This window comes from Ipomoea triloba, chromosome 2 (genome assembly GCF_003576645.1).
Source record: "Ipomoea triloba cultivar NCNSP0323 chromosome 2, ASM357664v1".
Lineage (NCBI taxonomy): Eukaryota > Viridiplantae > Streptophyta > Magnoliopsida > Solanales > Convolvulaceae > Ipomoea > Ipomoea triloba.
This window is the reverse complement of record NC_044917.1, coordinates 21,813,488-21,831,703: the sequence shown is the minus strand read 5'-3', so window position 1 is coordinate 21,831,703 and position 18,216 is coordinate 21,813,488. Positions and strand designations below refer to the sequence as shown.

General features: G+C 36.6%; 1 protein-coding gene across 1 annotated transcript; it reads right to left on the bottom strand.

The window, feature by feature from the left end:
• LOC116009795 lies at positions 1-6,190 on the bottom strand. The gene is made up of 5 exons (XM_031248927.1): positions 5,143-6,190; positions 2,901-3,056; positions 1,372-1,626; positions 699-774; positions 1-385 (listed from the first exon to the last, which is right to left on the bottom strand). Exons 1-4 carry the CDS (start codon positions 5,959-5,961, stop codon positions 736-738), a joined length of 1,269 nt encoding a protein of 422 aa, XP_031104787.1. The 5' UTR covers positions 5,962-6,190; the 3' UTR covers positions 1-385; positions 699-735.
• Positions 6,191-18,216: the final 12,026 nt, after the last annotated feature.

The following is an 18,216-nucleotide window of genomic DNA, read 5'->3' as shown; positions in this document are numbered from 1 at the left end:
TAGAGATAAAAAGCTGCCAGAGATTCTCATTCAATCAATAACCAGAAATTACATACAATGTATATATCCTCTCTAAAAACTTAAGAAAAGTACCTAACCACTAGATAATGATCACATATTTAAAATGTATTTTAACAACTTTTATTTATTCTGAGAATATTTATTTCAATAAGCAATGCCCAATATTTGACTTAGTACACGCATAAACACCACATAAACTTGATTCATAGTAGCTGTCCCTTAACAATAATGACAACAACAACAAGCACTACAACGCCATTAGAGCATGGGCATCAATGTATCTTTCTTGGTTCATGTCAGGCCAAGATCTGGTTTATAATCTTCAAACAGATGTAGGTGAATAGTTTTTGATAATTTCATAATCCTGCAAGTTACAAGATCATGTCAGAAAAATTAAAAAAATAATAATAATAAGAGAAGATGTAGTGCGCGCTTGGCGCGCACTGCCGCCCCAGCGGGCGCGTGCTTCCCACGCCCCCGCTGGGGCGAGTCAGAGTGGCCGCCAACTGGGTTTTGTAGTAACGCCAACTGGCGGCCACTCTGACATTAACTCACCTTTTTTTTTTTTTTTAATTTCAAATGTCAGATTTTGTAGTTTTGTTTTTCTTTTCCTTTTATTTTTTAATCTCCTTCCATTCTCTCTTTCCTAATCACACTTACAAAAACTCTTAAAATACCGTGAAAGAACCCGACTGATAAGGATGCTCTTAAAGCTCAAAGATCATCTGCTGGGTTCACTGTCGTCTCACTTATCTGCAAAATTATGTCAAGTCAAGGAACCTTGTAACTTTCTAAGCATAGACAACCATCATTTTCATAATTCTAATATAAAACTTCGTGCTCGGTACTCGAGCTACCAAAATAGGTTAAATCTGTCAAACTAGTCTGCAATAAAGACAGAGTGGACATTGATTTTTAAGATTTATCGAAGTGGTAGGATTCAAATCCTGCCCTGCCAAAATGGTGGGTTTTGATGGAGGTCCTACCTTATTGACCCACTTTAACAGTACTATTGATGTTTTATTGAGCATATTTGGGTAATATGGGGATAGTATAATTGTAATAATTGTATTAACAAAGTTATTGATGTAATAAATTTTATTTTTAAAAAATTAAATTATATTAAAATTATTATATTATAATAAAAATAAATTTATTCTTTATTTATTAAAACTCTTAAATAAAAATAAATTTTATTAATATAAAAGTTATTAATCATAAATTTAACATAAATATACTTATTGATCATTTATTATTTCAATTTCATTGCTATAATTTTTTTTCAAGTACACATAACTTTTACTGCTCTAACAACATAGTAGGTAGTGAGTTGATGGGGTAAAATCTTACCTCGGGTTGAGCTTGCAGGGTAGAATTACATTTTTGCAATGGTTCGGCGACTAAAATGTAAAACATTCCCATGACTCCAGTGTGACTCAATCTAGTGCTATAATTAGACGCAATGGTTAACATTTCTCCTTCCACAATTTTAATAGAACCGGGCTGAGGATAACATGTTGTCATTCCTACAATGTAACCGGCTTCATTTCCTGGTTCCGTTCCCTCCCCATAAATTGGGAAAGATGAGCATATTGTCTGCCCATCCTAAATCAATTCAAAATACATGCATTTAATGAAAGAATAGATAGTGAAACACATAGACATGGAAGATAAAATAACGGACAAATTAATTCTATATTTGGTTCTCTAACGATACCATTTTGCCCCTTTTTGTTATGAACTTTAAAATTAAACATTTTTAATCCTCAATTATTGTGTTTGCAGTGTCACTTTAGACCCTCTATCTTTTTTCTTCTTTTTTTTTTTTTCAACTATTTCCAATTATAATCGAGAACAAAATGATATTTTTTCAAACTCTACCCCTAACTTGCTGTCTTTTCTCTCCAATCTTATTTGAGAAAATTCACTCAAAACAATTCAAGTGAATTCTCTCTAATGTTACTCCCCTTTCATTTTCAAAAATTCATCCTGGTTCAGTGAATTGTTTCATATATTCACAAAGTATGACAAAGAGCTAATTACATTTTTTTTCTAGATTTCTAGTTAGTAATTCACTTTTAATCTTTTGTTTTTTTTAACTCCTTTTGGTCTTAGTAGTAGTATGACATGACTATTTTTTGTCATCCATAAACAAACCATTTTAATGCCATTAAATATAAGCATATTTTGGTCTTCAATTAGAAATTTTTTTCAAAAAAGAAAAAAAATAAATTATAGCAGTTCAACCCACTTTGTATAAAAAAAAAAGATCAAAATGGCCATGTATTTAACGACACTTAATTTTAACGGTTTTGTTGCCGGAACACAAAAACGGTCATGTCACAATAATACTAGGACTAAAGGGATACTCTAAAGAAAAAAAAAAAAAGACTAAAAATGGATTGACACCTATAAATCTAGGACCAAAATGGAATTTAACTCTTTTGAAAAATTACAATTTTGTTTTCACAATAATATATATTTTTCAAAAATTAATTAAACATAGAACTAGAAATGGCATAGACACCATAGTCAAGAACTAGAAATGTTTTTTTTTTTTTTTTTTTTTTTTTTGTGACAAAAGAAACTTGTAGCCACTATCTGAGAGTGTACAATAGGTATACTGGGTATAAATTTCCTTTTGTGTAATAACTAGCGAACAAGAAAAAAAAATGATCAATTTCAAATCAAAGGTTAGAAGTGAAAAATGAAAATCAGAATGTATAATTTGAATTCCTGGCATAGATTGAAAGCAAGTATTGATTTCATTGTTTTGCATGCGTAGCACAAAACTAAGGGGAATGCAAATGAAGGCAACATGAAATCAAGTAGCTAGAAAATCATACCAAAAGGAAGAAACAAATTAAAGCCAAAAATACCTCTCCATAAAGAGTTGAACCAATCCCTCCTATGTGTTGGTGGGCAACAGCATAGATGACATCTCCTCCACTTGCCAAATTTACACTTACACTTTTGGTATCAACACACTTCTCATTTGCCGTGGAACCAGAACATGACTCAACTTCATATTCAATCTGAATCAACATAGACCAACTTTAATTACTTTTTGAAAAGTTCCATGGGAAAGGGCTGTCACTAATTAAAGTATCTCTGGTCCTTTGCTTGAGTAAACTTAAATAAATTATGCTTCTGTTTATGTAAGACTAGTATTGTAAAAGCGGGCCGGTCCGCCCCACCGCAGTCCTAATTTCTGGTAGGAGTTTGCAGGCTGGCCTGCGGGCTAGGGTTCATGCATAACCCTAGTCCGCCTCATGCGAGTTCGCGATTCCCACGGGAATGAATATATATATATATATTAAAATAGGGCCTAGCCCACAGGCCGAGCGGGCTAAACGGCGTGGGTCCCGGGCCTTAGCGGGTCAGGCCCACAGACTTCGGCCTACTTTGACAGCCCTATGTAAGACACAGAGATAAATCGTGCTAAGAAAATTTTATGCAATAGGCTCACACTACAAGAAAATGTACATAAATAACGGTTCTTTTATGACAAAAATTTGTTGTTGAAGTCAGTGTTATTGTAGATCCTACTCAACAACAACGGTTAAAAGCCGTTATCTTTCGATAGTTGTTGAAGTCGGTGTTGGTTTTAGATCCCGATGGTTGTTGTTGGCTATGGCCGGGAGAAAAACCGATGGTCGGCGGTCATCAATTTACTGCAAGCTGGAAAAGTGCGATGGTGGCTATGTGATGTGAATTGTAGCAAGGGCGCACAGTCGTGCAGAGATGTAAGAAATTGGGTAGGATAACAAGGATTAGAAGAGGATAAAAATTGATAACACTGTCTAGGTTCAATATCCTGCAAGTTTTCTATCAGACCTTAACAAAAGCAACAAGATACTAGATAAGAACTTTTGAGATACAACGAAGGTGTAACAATTGAATTTGATTGCTTTATCAAATTCAATCAAGTGACAACAATAAAATAGCTTGTCTAAGGTAGTGTTCTAAAAGAAGCATTGTAGACAGTAGCGTTAGCGGTTATCAAATAGCAGATTGTATTAGCGGGTTTGACCAGCTGATTGTATTAGCGGTTTGTAAAAAGATGTTTTGTAAAATTAGCTGTTTATATAGGGGGTATATATATAGGGGGGGGGGTGGTGGTGGTGGAGAGGGGAGCCGCACAGTGGCTCCCCTTTGTTTTCCCATTTATCCCATATTGATGGATTTAATTAATCCAGGGTGTCCGAATTAATAAATCCAATAAATAAAAGAAAAATGATATTAAGGTGATTGTAGAGAATCAATAAATAATAACACAAGTATTGTCTTTATTATATTTTTCTGGTGTATGTACAGAGGCAACCACGGAAAGGGGAAGAAGAATACAGAGATTATTTGTAGGAGGTTATATATTTAGGACTGAATGATAAGCCTGGGATCCCTTTGATTAATCTTTCTGAGCTTTTATATAATGCTATTCTTGTGCAGTTGTAACTTCCCGTAGAATTTCCTATTTTCTTAGCATGCTGGACTTCTTCTTATGGCATAATATATTATTCTATCAGAGGACCCTGGATCAAAATGACGTCGTTTTGTGCTTTAATAGATTATATAGTTTCCCGTTTCTCATGTTTCACCACAAATTTTAATTTATTCTAGGTACAAAATCAATACTCTCAAAGTACAGAATTTCATAACACTCACAAAATAAGACACATACATGTTATATATTTACTTATTCTCAAATATGATTTATGTTGATAATTTATGTCCTATAGGCACATAATTTTATAATACTAAGACATAAATTCATTAAAAAAAACAATATATTGTGTGTTATAAAACAACTAATCTATTTCAGATATATAGAATTCATATGCTTAACGTACAAAATTGAAGAACATAGACATATAAACACATAACACAATACACATACACATGCTTTACAGTAAATATATATAAAAACTAAAGTAAAACAAAAACAAACCCTGTAACATAAACTGAACCACAAAAGTTTGCCATCAAAATTAAATTTTAAAACAATGTCGCATAAAAATATGGTCCATAGTATACTGTGAGTCCTGATCCACATTATAATGATTGCATCTATCAATATTTAATTACGTTGGGTTAGATGAAACAATAAAAATATTGACTGACCCAGCAATGATGTCGTTGCAGGGATTCCCGCCATTCCAGAGTATCAGCGACGTCAAATATATAAATCTTGACAGGAACAATAGACGGATTCCAGTCGACGTAAGTGACGGTGTACTTCATGTAATACACTTTCCTTACATCACTACTGTACCCATCTTTAAGCCTGCACCTAACGCCGTCGTAGCAGCACCTGATCCCGCCCGTGTAAACGTTGCCAATAGGATCTCCGAACCCATCCACTGTCACATTATACAACTCACACTTGCACTCCAGACACCGGAGACTGTCCACCGTGCCTCGGGTGTCAATCGTGTGTAGATTAAGCACCCACGCATCCTCGTACCCTTCCGGCGGATTCCCAACCTCGATTCCGTAAGGATCCGGAACATGGGTGTCTGTCTGTCGTGTCTCAGCCCCCAGACCGAAATACTGCGGAAGGGAATCGCAGACGCCGGCGTTCATCGCCAGCTTGTATGTGCTTGTTGAATCATTATTGGAGTGATGACCCAAGGGTTTGTAGTATCTCCTGACAGCCCAGTGGTGGATATAAGCTTGGTGGAGCGGGACAGAATGGCCGGCCTCATCGACCACCTCGGCGTCGAAACGCTTGACGGCGATGTGACCCTTTGGGAAGCCGATATCGTAGAGATATTTATTGCTCACTGATCCAGGTTCGTGCTCGACCTTAGGAGACAGGAATGTTTCTGTTTTCAACCCGTTTTCATCCATTCTTAAATCGCGTTGTGAAGTTGGAGATACAAACGTGGTGAGTACTAGGATCGCAAGTGAAAGCAATCCGCAATGGCTAGCACCTGACATGTCTTCTGTGATCTTCAGAGCGTAACTAGAGACGTGAATGAAAGCAATCCCAAACGTAGCTATTTAAAAACATGATGCAAATGGCATAGACGAAAACTTTTACCTAATACTTGCTCCTAGTCACCGTCGTTCAAAAATTTTACTATACCCATATGATGCAAGGTTAAAAGTTGTGAGTGTAGGTATTGACTTGGAGTGTAGGAATTGGGGTAATCAATTAGGGAATAGTAATTTAGGTGTAGGAAATAGAGTAATAAATAGGGGAATAGTTATTGCATACTGAAAATATATGTAAGAGTCTGACAAATTTAAGTATGAGTTGGTAGGAGAAGAAAATTTTGTCGGGAAATAAATATGTCGGAGTTGGAATCTATACTATATGTAAAAGCATTATCCTCCTCTAGAATTTTCCCGCCCAAACGTAGGGGTATTATAATAATATGGTAATTATAATAATAATAATAATAATAATAATAATAATAATATTAAGGGAAAATGACACTTTTTCTCCCTATGTTATGTGCTTATAGCACTTTTTCTCCCTGTGTTATTAAAGTGGCAGTTTTTCCCCCTCAGTTATTTTAAAAGTGGTAGTTTTCTCCCTTGTAATATTAAATTGGCAGTTTTGCCCTTAAAAAAACCATTTCATTTATTTTTATTCTCCAACCAATTATTACTAATATGTATGGAAGATCACAGTTCGATACGAACCTAATCGAACACTGTAGCAATTGAACTTAAATAGTATAGACGGTTACGGTTACGATTCAGAACCGAAAAAATAAAATAAAATAATTGTTGAATTTAGAATATTTTTAAATTAGAAATAAAATTATAAAAATAAATAAATAAATAAATAAGTTTTGATTGGCGGTTCAAAATCGAAATTGGAACCGAACCATACCGATTTATCAAAATAAGTGTTTGATCATTTTTACTATATATGATTGTGGTTAAGTTCCGGTTCACGGTTCAACAATTATTTAATTTTATTTTTTCGGTTATGAATCGTAACCAGAACCGTCCATACTATTTCGGTATGATTGCAACAGTGTTTGGTTAGTTCGAACCGAATCGTGATCATCCATACGTACAAGTAATAATTTGTTGGAGAAGAAAAATAAATGAAATAATTATTTTTAAGGGTAACAATGTCAATTTAACATTTCAAAGGGGAAAAACTGCCACTTTAATAACAAAGGGGGAAAAAGTGCTATAAGCACATAACATAGGGGGAAAAAGTGTCATTTTCCCTAATATTAATAATATTAAATATTAATAATATTAATTATTATTATTATTATAGAATAATATTAATGATAGAATAATATTAATTATAATAGGTTGGTTATATTAGGTTATTATTAGTAATTATGGTAATTATTATGATAGAATATAATAATATTAATGAGATAAGAATGTGGTTATTTACATAAATGTATTCCTATTTTGGCTGAGATACAAAAATTATGAATGTCAATCATATTATATTGTATATGTATATATATAAATATAGTATTATCCTATTATATATATATATGTAATGTAATTATGAAATTGACAGTTACATACGTTCATATGGAAATAGTTATTATATAAATAAATATCTTAAAATACTACACATTTCTTTCATTAATTTCATCATAATCCTATTATATCATCTTCATTAGTAATCATTATGCACTCATTTCCATAACATCTTAATCCGAATATATATTCTCCCATCTTCTTCCATTGTTGCAAAAATTAAAAATTCTCCATCCTTCCCCATAGTTTCTTCTCTTTTCTCGCCAAAAGAAAGAAAAGAACTAGCAAACAATGATTATCAACTATGAGTGTTTTGAGTGTGCGCAGTGAATTTTGATTTCTAGGATAAGTATTCATGTTTACCAAAATACTTTTACCCCAAAAGTACTTGTGAATAATTGTTATTTGATTCATGACTTATGTAATATTTGTATGTCTGTATGTTTGGATTATTGGTACAAATATTGTATATTGTGTGTTTGATTTAGGCAGATGGAGACAAATATCCAGTCAAGGACAAAGATCACCTGTGATCATCGAAAAGATATGAAAGGATTTTTGTTCGAAATCAATAGGCTGCTGCTGGATGTTCTTCCTAAGATTGTAATTTTGAAGTATATTAGTTGTGTAATATGCTGTCATAGGGACATCACCTCACCCAGAATTTTTAATGGGCTAGACAACATGTTTTTACTGGTTGACTCTGGGATATCTTCCTTCACTTTCAACATGTTTCATAAAGGTAAAAAAACATTTTTTTTTTGCCTTCATATATCTAGACAAAAAACATATGTTTAAGATAACAATTGATTCCTATAACTGAGTTGCTAGAGAACAAGTACATTAGCCCAATTTATAAAAATCCTAAATAATGATATATAAAATCTTCAAAGTTACAATACCGCATGCGTAGATCTACACATAGCTATTAATTTGAGCAATTGTTGCTCAAATTCAAGCAATGATAACATCAAAAAACATAAATCATCCAAAACATATCTTCAATTTCACTATATAATATTTGATGTTCTAATTCAAATAATTATATATCGATCCAAATATTTTTAATATATTATTATAACAAATCCATTCCGTGCATCGCACGGGCGAAAATACTAGTAGTGTAAAAATTGACTATATTAATTAGGAGAGTAGTTAATTGAAAAAGATGTGTGAAGAATTTTTTCATATGAGTAGATAATTTATGCCAATAAAATGTTGTTAAAAATTTTGACTTAGTCTGTTTCGGCTCCACTGTAATAATTTTCATAATGATTAACTTCATAATAATTTTCATAATAATTTTCAAAATTATTATCTGAATTATAATTATCAGAGTCATAAATTACAGGATAAACAGGAGATGTATATGCTTCAAAATTTCTGATATGTTTTGACTGGGAGACCAATTCAATAATTTCTCCAATCAAATTTTCTAATTTTTCTTCTTCAGAGTCTTTTTGGAATTGTTCTTTTAGTTGTTCAATTATAAATGTTTCTTGAAATGTGGAGAATTTTAAATATTTTATAATTTGTTTTACCAAGTCCGGATAAGAAAATCTTTTGTGTAAGTAAAAAAAATTTTCATTATAATTTGAAATATCAATTTCGTATTCCATGAATTTTTCATCTAAATAATATGTTGAAAAATTATTTCCAAAATTTCTTTCTACTTGAAAATTTTCATTGTTTCCAAAATAGTCTTGAATAAATTTTTTATCCATTTCAGAATTTTTAGAAAAATTTATTTTTTTCTCAAAATATTGTAGGAATTTATTTTTCAAATTTTAAATTTCTTCAAGAGTTTTGAAGCTTTACTCCTTCTTGTTCTTTTTACTACTTCCAGATATTATTCTTTTTAATCTTATTAGTTCATGTTAGTTTTTATGCTTACTAAGTAATCATATTTTATCTAATACCGTCACCTTTTCATCCCTAACCTATTACCGGATTTCTCCGTCTACAATCCTAACAACATCTATGACAGAAGTGCCTTGAGAGAACCGAGCGATCTTCAGTTTCTACTGCCATAGCGCTCGAGTTCCGTTGCGGGCATACATCGAAACCCTAAATCCCTTTCTTCTTCTAGCAGTAGGAGCTTTTATCTCACTTCTCTTGCTCTGAAGAAAGGTTTTACACCAAATTATCCCTATTTATATGGAGTTTCCGATATTTTAAAACCGCAAGTGACGATTCTCCTAGGCCAGCTCCTGTGCCTCGTTAAACGGATAGAGAAAGACCTCGTGAATTTACCAAAAAAAATGACAATAATTATTTATAAAAAAAAACCTTAGTTGGGTACTATTATCCCTTCCCGGTACTTCTTCCCCGAAGGTTTTCTGGACTACACGGATTGCTTCGGCTCAAAAAGAATTTACGTCTACTGGATACAGATATGCATATGATTAAAAATAAAGATAAAAACTAACATAAAGTAAGAAGATTAAGTTAGAATCATACCTCTTAGTAGCAATTTGAAGAAGTAGGAGTAAAGGAATTTAGTGTGAGAATTTAGTGCGTAGGAAACAAAGGGATTTCATTTATGATGCAAGGTTGAAAGTTGTGAGTAGTGTTGTGTGTTCTGCGGAGAGAACATCACACACATTTATACAAGCAGTAGAAGATTCTAGGATAATAAAGATATCTTGAGGACAAGCAAGGTTTAAGTGTGGAAACTTTGATAAGCACCAAGAATAGTCTAATTTAAGGGTTGAAAATAGGATAGAATAGTGAAGTTTTGCCACCCGTTTATAACAATTTCGTGCATTTAGACTCATATGTGATAAAAAAATCTCTAACTCAACTTTAGAGTATGTTTTGAAGTTAATTCCGCAGATTAAAAATGAATTCGAGGCCAAAACAGAGTAGAAAGCAAAGAAGCAACCGAGCAGGAACCATCTACGCAGCCAACACGCGTATAGGTGGTGTGGATCGTTTCCAGAATGCATCCACGCCCCATTCACGGGTAAAGGTGGCATGATCAGGGCACAGGGGCTATTTCGGGATTTTGACCTCTTGTTGCCTATTTAAAACCCTTTTCCTGAAATTTGGAGGAGAGCCCTAGTTTGGAAATCGAAAGTTCTCTTTGTTTTCTCCCCTCTTGGGAGAAAACTTCATTTTCTTAGAATAGATTGAAGATCCCATGTAGAAGGCTAGAAGATTGAAAGCAAATATGTAATAGAATCTATTAGCTATGGATGGTAACTCTTCTTTTCTCTATCTATTTTAATCTCATTTTATTTGCTTTTAGATCTTCTATTGCTTTCTTGTTTTTACTCTTTCTTAATGTTTGCTTAGAGTAGAAAGGGGATTGGTGGCCCCGAAACTAGCTATGTGGTTGAATTGTTGAAGAAATTGCTTTAAAAATGTGAGCTTTATGTTCTTGGATTTGAATGCTTGTGTGGTTGATGTTTGATATGCTTTGTGCCTAAGTGTGGCCAACCCTGTGAAAGTGAGTGTGTGCGCGATAGCGGCCTCTCACGAGTCCAACTCATCCACATCCCCGCCCTTAGTTCGAAAGGAAGAGGCTTTGGGAAGAGTGGTAGACAAGGTGTTCGATGAAATGCCCCAACCGAATGAGGATGTGGGAGTCCGAGTGTGACGCCACTCGGTGAAGTGCCGTGAACTCCCTAGTTGAATCCAAACAATTGTTTGCAAAATCATTAGGATAGTAGACCATATATGCTAGCCACGAGCCCCAATCACCGTTTCCCCTTTTCTTTAACCTACTTATCCCAAACCTTAAACTCTTGTATAAATGCCGTTGAGTCTAGTCATTCACGTAACTCTTTTCCTTCAACCTCCTATATGCCAACACTGTACTCGACTCCAAACCTGCCTTCCTTGAGAGACCGACACTCGGGGAGTCTTGACTCTTCGTTTTAACACATTACATACCAACATACAACTCACCGCAAAAACAAAACCAACAACAACAGAAATTGTCACACCAAAGCTTGGGAACCAAAACATTGGGGCACCTATCTCACGCAACAAAGAGAATATCCAGACCACCTTAGCATTGACATCAGCTAGAGCCTTGTACTCAGCCTCAGTAGAAGACCTAGCAACTGTTCTCTGCTTCTTGCACACCCAGGACACGAGATTTGTTCCAAGGAACACAGCATAACCACTAGTGGATTTTCTGTCTTCAGGACAACCAGCCCAGTCAGAGTTAGAAAACGCATGCAGATCAGTCGAAGTAGACTTCCGCACCCGCAAGCCCATAAAAAGATTGCCCTTGACGTACCATAACACACGTTTTAACTGTTCCCAGTGTGTAGTACTGGGAGCATGCATGTGCTGGCAAAGAAGATTAACTGCAAAAGATAAGTCAGGCCTCGTGACAGTCAAGTATTGCAACGCACGTGCTAGGATCCTATACTGAGTGGGATCATCATATAAATCTGTACAGATAGATGTGGGCCTTGAAACAGACAGGGGGTTGCAAGAGGCCTTCTATCTGTCATACTAGCATCCGTACAGACAGCAAACGTCGTCGCCGGAATGACCAACCGCCGCATACTTGCTGCCGGTATTAAGCTCCTAGGAACCAAGCAGGTCAACAAGCTCCTGGAGCGTAACTGGACGACCACGAACAGCCAAGGAAGCAGGAATGGCTCGGAACTCAGGCTAGAGTCCCCTAAAAACGTAGAGATTCTGTTCCTCAAACGAAACTGATCGGCCGACGAGGGAGTGGTCCTCGATGACGAGCTGTGCGCGACCAAGATAATCAGCAGTAGATGAATCTCCCTGCTTGAGGCTATGAGGCAGGTTGAGGAGGCGGAGCTACCATGAGTGAGATGTCGAAGCAAGAGACTATTCAATAGCATCCCAAACTTCACGCGACGTCCAACGACCAACTGCAAGCGACACCACTTCCTCCGACAACGGCGACACCAATAGCGACAAAAGAGACTAATCACAACGAACCCAGGTGGTATACTCTGGATTCGGCTGGCGAGAAGCACCTTCGGCCGCAGCCGAAAGCAATGCAGGCAGACAGGGGAAAGAACTGTCAACAAATCCAAGCAGATCATGACCGCGAAGAAACGGGACTACTTGCGTACACCAAAACAGAAAATTCCGATGAGTAAGTTTAATGCTGATGAAGTGATGGGCAGAGGAAAGTGAGGACACGGTAGAAGAAACCGTAAACGCCGTAGCTACATCCGAAACGATCTGTTCTAAAGAGTTTACACAGCCGTCTTGATCAGCCATGGGAACAAAAGAAAAGCCCTAGCGATGATACCAGATGATAGCTATAGTATTGTATTCAATTACTCAAATCATAACTGTACAGATTACAAAATTATATATACTAAGAAAATCACAGATATAATAGGACATAGACTCATAACATGACTCAACTACATAGAGTCCTAATATGGTTATTTAGTAAAATAGAGTACGTAAAAATTTAATTCAACTGCTTTTACTCGTTTGGGACAAATCAAGTTGTATGCATTAGTCGTTTCCATTCACTTACTTTGGTTGCCCTATCTATGTTCGTAGGAATAAGTGTATTCTCGGTCATTGATAAGGTCAAGGCTAAGTGCTTTGGGTGGCAGCGTTGCTTACTATCCAAGGCGAAATGCGATCCTTATTTCTTATGTTCTTCAGGCTATCCTCTACATCTCTTTGCAGCTTGTGCTTCTCCCAAGTAGGTGGTTTGGAACCTCAAGTGTTTTGTCAATTTCTTCTTGCGACAGTCTAGTGGGCCAATTATCACTAGAGTTCTTGGAGGCACACTCCCTAAAAAGGATGGTGGATTTGGCTTTTTGGACCACGACCTCATGATGCACCTTGCTAGTGCCAAGCTTTAGTGCAATTTTCATACAACGTCTTCGATGTGGGGAGATTTCTTGAGGGCAAAATACTGCAGTCTTGAGCACGACTGCTAAGTTTGTGCGGTCAAGGAATTCACACACTTGGAAGCGCATGATTAGAATTTAGGATGGTGTGGAAAACGTGCTTGGGTGGCGTTTGGGTTAGGGTCGGGTTAACTTATGGTGGGATAACTCGTTTGGGCTTGCACCGCTAGGTTGCCTATTCCCCTCTCATGGGGTTGCTTATTTTCAAGCATTTCTTTTCGATTTTATGGAGGACGAGATGCTTGACCTCTCTAAGCTCAATGGTTATCTGCTTGTGGAGCTTACTCACTTAGGACAAGGACCCTTGGATGTCCTAGTGTGGCGCATCACTAAGGATGGTATGTTTTCTTTTGCTTAAGCTAAATCTATGCTTCGCCCTAAGCCAAGTTCTAATCACACTGTGGAAATGTTGTTAGGGAGGTGATGGCATAAGCATTTTCCCTTTAAGGACGATGTGGTGCCAGGTTTGGCTATCACGTTGTGTTACGCTTCTAGTGTTATACGGCTCCGTCGCAGGACTCTTTCTCACATTTTTTAAGTAGGTAATACAACTGAGGTGGTATAAAGCTATTTTGTAAGGTCACTTGGTCTCCAACTCATTTATAATGGTCTTCAGACTCTTTTGACGAGTTGGAGGCAGGCGGTTTTGAGTTCACGATTACTTGTTTTTGGTACTTGCAAGGTTGCCTTACTTGATCTTTTGGGAGCTATGGAAGCACATGAATGCGTGTATGCATGGACGTTGATCGCCTAGCATCCCTAGGGTGATATTTTGTGTCGTGGCTAAGTATGTTGTGGAGTGCATCTTTCACCGATGGCTAGGGAAACACATCTTGCCTCCAAGTTAGCCTCTCATTCTTGCTTACTTGGATAGTCATGTGTCGAGGCGAGTCCTTCGAATGGTTTGATGGTCTCACTTCTTCTAGTGAGATCTCTAAAGGTAAATCTCTCTATTTCGTGCTCTATAGGGGAACTGCTGCCTTGGTGCGTAACCATGGGTGACTTTTGTTATGGGGTTGCCTGCTCGGTGTCTATGGATGGAATTTAGTCTCTTTTCAAGTTTTCTCTGCATGTCTTGAGTAGTGTCTATCTTGGGGTACTAGGCCTATTCTTATGGAGACTTCGATGATGGTGTTCAAGGACTATTTTTACTCTTCTTCTCGCGGTCCTAAGTACTTGGACAGTGAGGTCTCGTGTTTTATGTTTCTTGCCTCTTGTGCCTCTTTGACTGCCTTGGCTTGTTCGCCAGAGGCTAATCTGCCAAGTGCTACTTTGGTTGAATAAGCGTTGGGGAGGGATAGAGAGTTTCCCTTTTGCACCTTGTTTGACTTGTTTTTCGTGTGTGTTCTTTGGTGTCATTGGAGGGCATGCATTCCTTTGTGTGCGATGATATTGATGCTTAGGTGTTTGTTCTGCCTTTGTCACCTCTTTTTTTTGTTTGCATCTCCGCTTATGTCTACGGTCCATTGGCACATTCTTGGCTCCTTGCACAAAGGGCTAATGGTAATCACGACTGTCCTGCATCTATTGGCAGTTTGCAACAAACTAGTACGGTTGCTCAAAGTGGTGATAATGGTCCAGACTATCTCGTTCACACAAGCGGTAACTTGGTGCCTCGTTGGTCACTTGCTCAAAGTGGTGATGGTGGTTCAAACTACCCCCTAGTGCCTTGATAAGTGCCAAGAATAGTCAAGTTTAGGGTCGGTTTAGGGACATTAATGCACGATTTCTTCACCCATTTTGTAATCATTTCATGCGTAATAGACTCTGATGTGATCAAACTTGCAAACTCCGCTTTATGTTGTGTTTCGAACTCATTCCCACATGACAAAACAGGACCCAGGGTTAAAGGAAGGAACAAATGAAGGAACGAAGCCGACTCAGGAAAGTCCACGCCTCTCCCACGCATGGAGGTGGTGTTGAACAATTCCAGTAAGGTTCACGCCAAGCCTCCACGCGTGAACCTGGCGTGGACGGGGTCATTAAGAGCAATTTCAGGATTTGACTTTTGGAGGCTTATTTAATCATTCCCCAGCATTTTTGAGGGGATCCCAATTTTTAGTTTAGATCTGATTTGAAGTTTCTCTCCCCTTTGGGGGAAATTCCCCACAATCTCTAGTGTTAGATTTCTTAGTTAAGGGTAGATTTAGCTAGATTGATGCAATGGAAGTGAAGATGTAATAGATTTCTCTAATTGAATAGGTATCTCTACTCTACTCTTGCTTTTGTTAATTTCATTACTATTTCCATTTGATTTACTTGTTATTTTTTATTGCTTTGTTCTTCGATTTGAATGATGTTTGTATAGATTAGTTGAGGGTTTGATTGCCCCAAATTAGCTTTTGTGATTGATGAGTTGAAATTCTTCCATTGGATTGTGGAAATGATGTAGTAGGGTGCTAGTCTTGTGCGGTTGATGTTCTTTACGATTTGCTTCTATTTCCGGCTGGGATAGATAGTAGACTTAGTGAAAGTGTGTGATTGCGCGATAGCGGATCCTCACGAGTCTAAATCATCCACATTCCCGCCCTTGATCCGGAAGGATGAGGCCCGGGAGGAGTGGTAGACCACATGTTCGACGAAATGCCCCAACCGAATGAGGATTTGGGAGTCTGAGTGTAACGGTGATGGTACTGTGGGCTCCCGTGATTAAGCCCGAACCTCGTTGCCTAAGAATCACCACAGTGGATAAATCATAAAGTCTAGTTAAGGCATTCAACCTCTCATTCTTCTTAATTGTTTTCCTTCAATTTACCCTCGCAAATCCTTCGCCTATGATTCACGTGTCTTATAGTAATTCTAGTAACTCTTACATCTTAACCTCCTAAATGCCAACACGTAATTCGACTCTAATTTTTCATCCTTGAGAACACGACAGTCGGGGAATTTCTCCCTCGTTTCATCACTCATTCCACCTCACCATAAACTACTTCTTTCATGCCTTACTCAAAGTGATGATGGTGGTCCAAACTACCCTACAGTTTGCTATTAGCGATTTGCAATAGCCTAGTCCAATTGTGCTGGTGGCTAGTGAAGACCATAGTTTCTACACCCGCTGGCCACTTACTCAAAGTGGTGATGACAATATAGATTGCCACACTCATGTCAACTACTACTTGGTGTACTATTGGCCATTAGCTCATAATGGTATTGAAAGTACAAACCATCTCCCTTCTTGGCTTGGTATTATTTTGCCTTCATATATTTAGTTTTGACCTATGTACCATTATGTTTGCTTTAGGCATTTGAGCCATTGTGGTTGCTTTAGGCATGTGTGCCATTGTGTTTACTGTACGCTTGTGTGCCATTGTGTTTACTTTAAGATTGTGTGTCACTATGTTTACTTTAGGCCTATGTGTCATTGTTTTTACCTTAGGACTATGCGAGACTCTATTTCCCTTTAGTTATAGTTTGCAAGCCTGGGTGTATCCTTACAGCTTACTTGACCTTTGGGTCGCTTAGCGTCTATCATTTGGCATACTCCGAGAGTTGTATTTATGCTATCAAATTTTTTGCAAAATTGGAGCATTATTGGTTTATCTCGCTAGCAGTGTGGGGCCTTAGGCTTATGGTGCTGGCTGCGATTTAGGCAAGGCATTTTCTTGTTAGACTAAGTTTAGGTTACTTCAATTATTGTTATACCATAGACCAAGATCCATCTTTCATTGTGCACCTTGAGCCAAAAATTAGGTGTCTCTAGTTGACATATTCTGTACCTCTAGTTAATTGTTTATGTGCCTATAAATAAATTGAAGGCACATAAAATGTTAACTAGAGACAAATAGTATGGTTACTACATACTCATAATGTGTTAACTACATACACATAATATGTTGTTAACAATGCAATGTAGACCTTGATCCATGGTATAATTTGCCTAGGTTATTTTAAGCCTAAGAGTGTATACTTAAGTGTCGGCAAAATACCAATTTTGGTCCCACGAATATTAGCAAAATGATTATCTTGGTCCACATGTTAATTCCTGCTAATTTTTATCCACGACTATTGCTTTGGAACCAGTTTTCATCAACGACTATTGTTTTAGTGCCGAAATTCATTACGTCAGTCACTCCTCCATTTAAGACGTGCCGAAATTTAAAACTTGTAAGGGTATTATCCTTATTTTCAACTTAAGATCCCAATTTGGGCATGAATAAATGGAATTAAGCCCTAAGGTCGATCCTAATTCGTAGTTCTCCTCCTCATCCTACCTTAATTTGAGGAGGAGAACTACAAATTGAGATCGATCTTAGAGCTTAAATCCCTTTATTCATGCTCAAATTGGGATCTTAATTTCAAAAGGACAAAAATAGCCATAATAATTTCAAATTTCGGCATGTTTTAAATGAAGGGGGTGACCGGCGTGATGAATTTTGGTACTAAAACAATAGTTAGGAATGAAAATTAGTACTAAAATAATAGTAGTGAATGAAAATTGGTAGGAATTAAACATGTCGACCAAAACTGTCATTTTGTCAATACTCGTTGAACCAAAATTGGTATTTGCTCTTTGTCAATATTGGGTGGGCGGGTTGAGGCCTACCACCCTTGACTTTGTACATATTGGTTTTTAGATTAAGAAATTGATTTTTTTAAAATAATAATAATGTAGAGTAAAACAATATTATTTTTTTTAAAATAGGAGCTTAAGGATTCAAAACTTGTAAGAAACAAAACTTATTCTTTATTTTATAAGAGTTTAAGGATTCAAAACTTGTAAGAAACATAAATTAATCTTTATTTTATAAAGCTTGATATTAATAGGAAAACAACACTTTTGACTCATAAATTGTTTCGCTTTTCAGAATTTGGTATATGTTAATTGATTGAAACATATTTTTTTAAAATACAACTA

Coding starts and splice junctions, on each gene's coding strand:
- LOC116009795 (XM_031248927.1), bottom strand. CDS start 5,961: ATGTCAGGTGCTAGCCATTGCGGATTGCTTTCACTTGCGATCCTAGTA. Junction 1,627..2,900: donor GTTCAACTCTTTATGGAGAG/GTATTTTTGGCT, acceptor GAATTGATTTAG/GATGGGCAGACAATATGCTC. Junction 775..1,371: donor CCCTGCAAGCTCAACCCGAG/GTAAGATTTTAC, acceptor ATAATTTTGCAG/ATAAGTGAGACGACAGTGAA.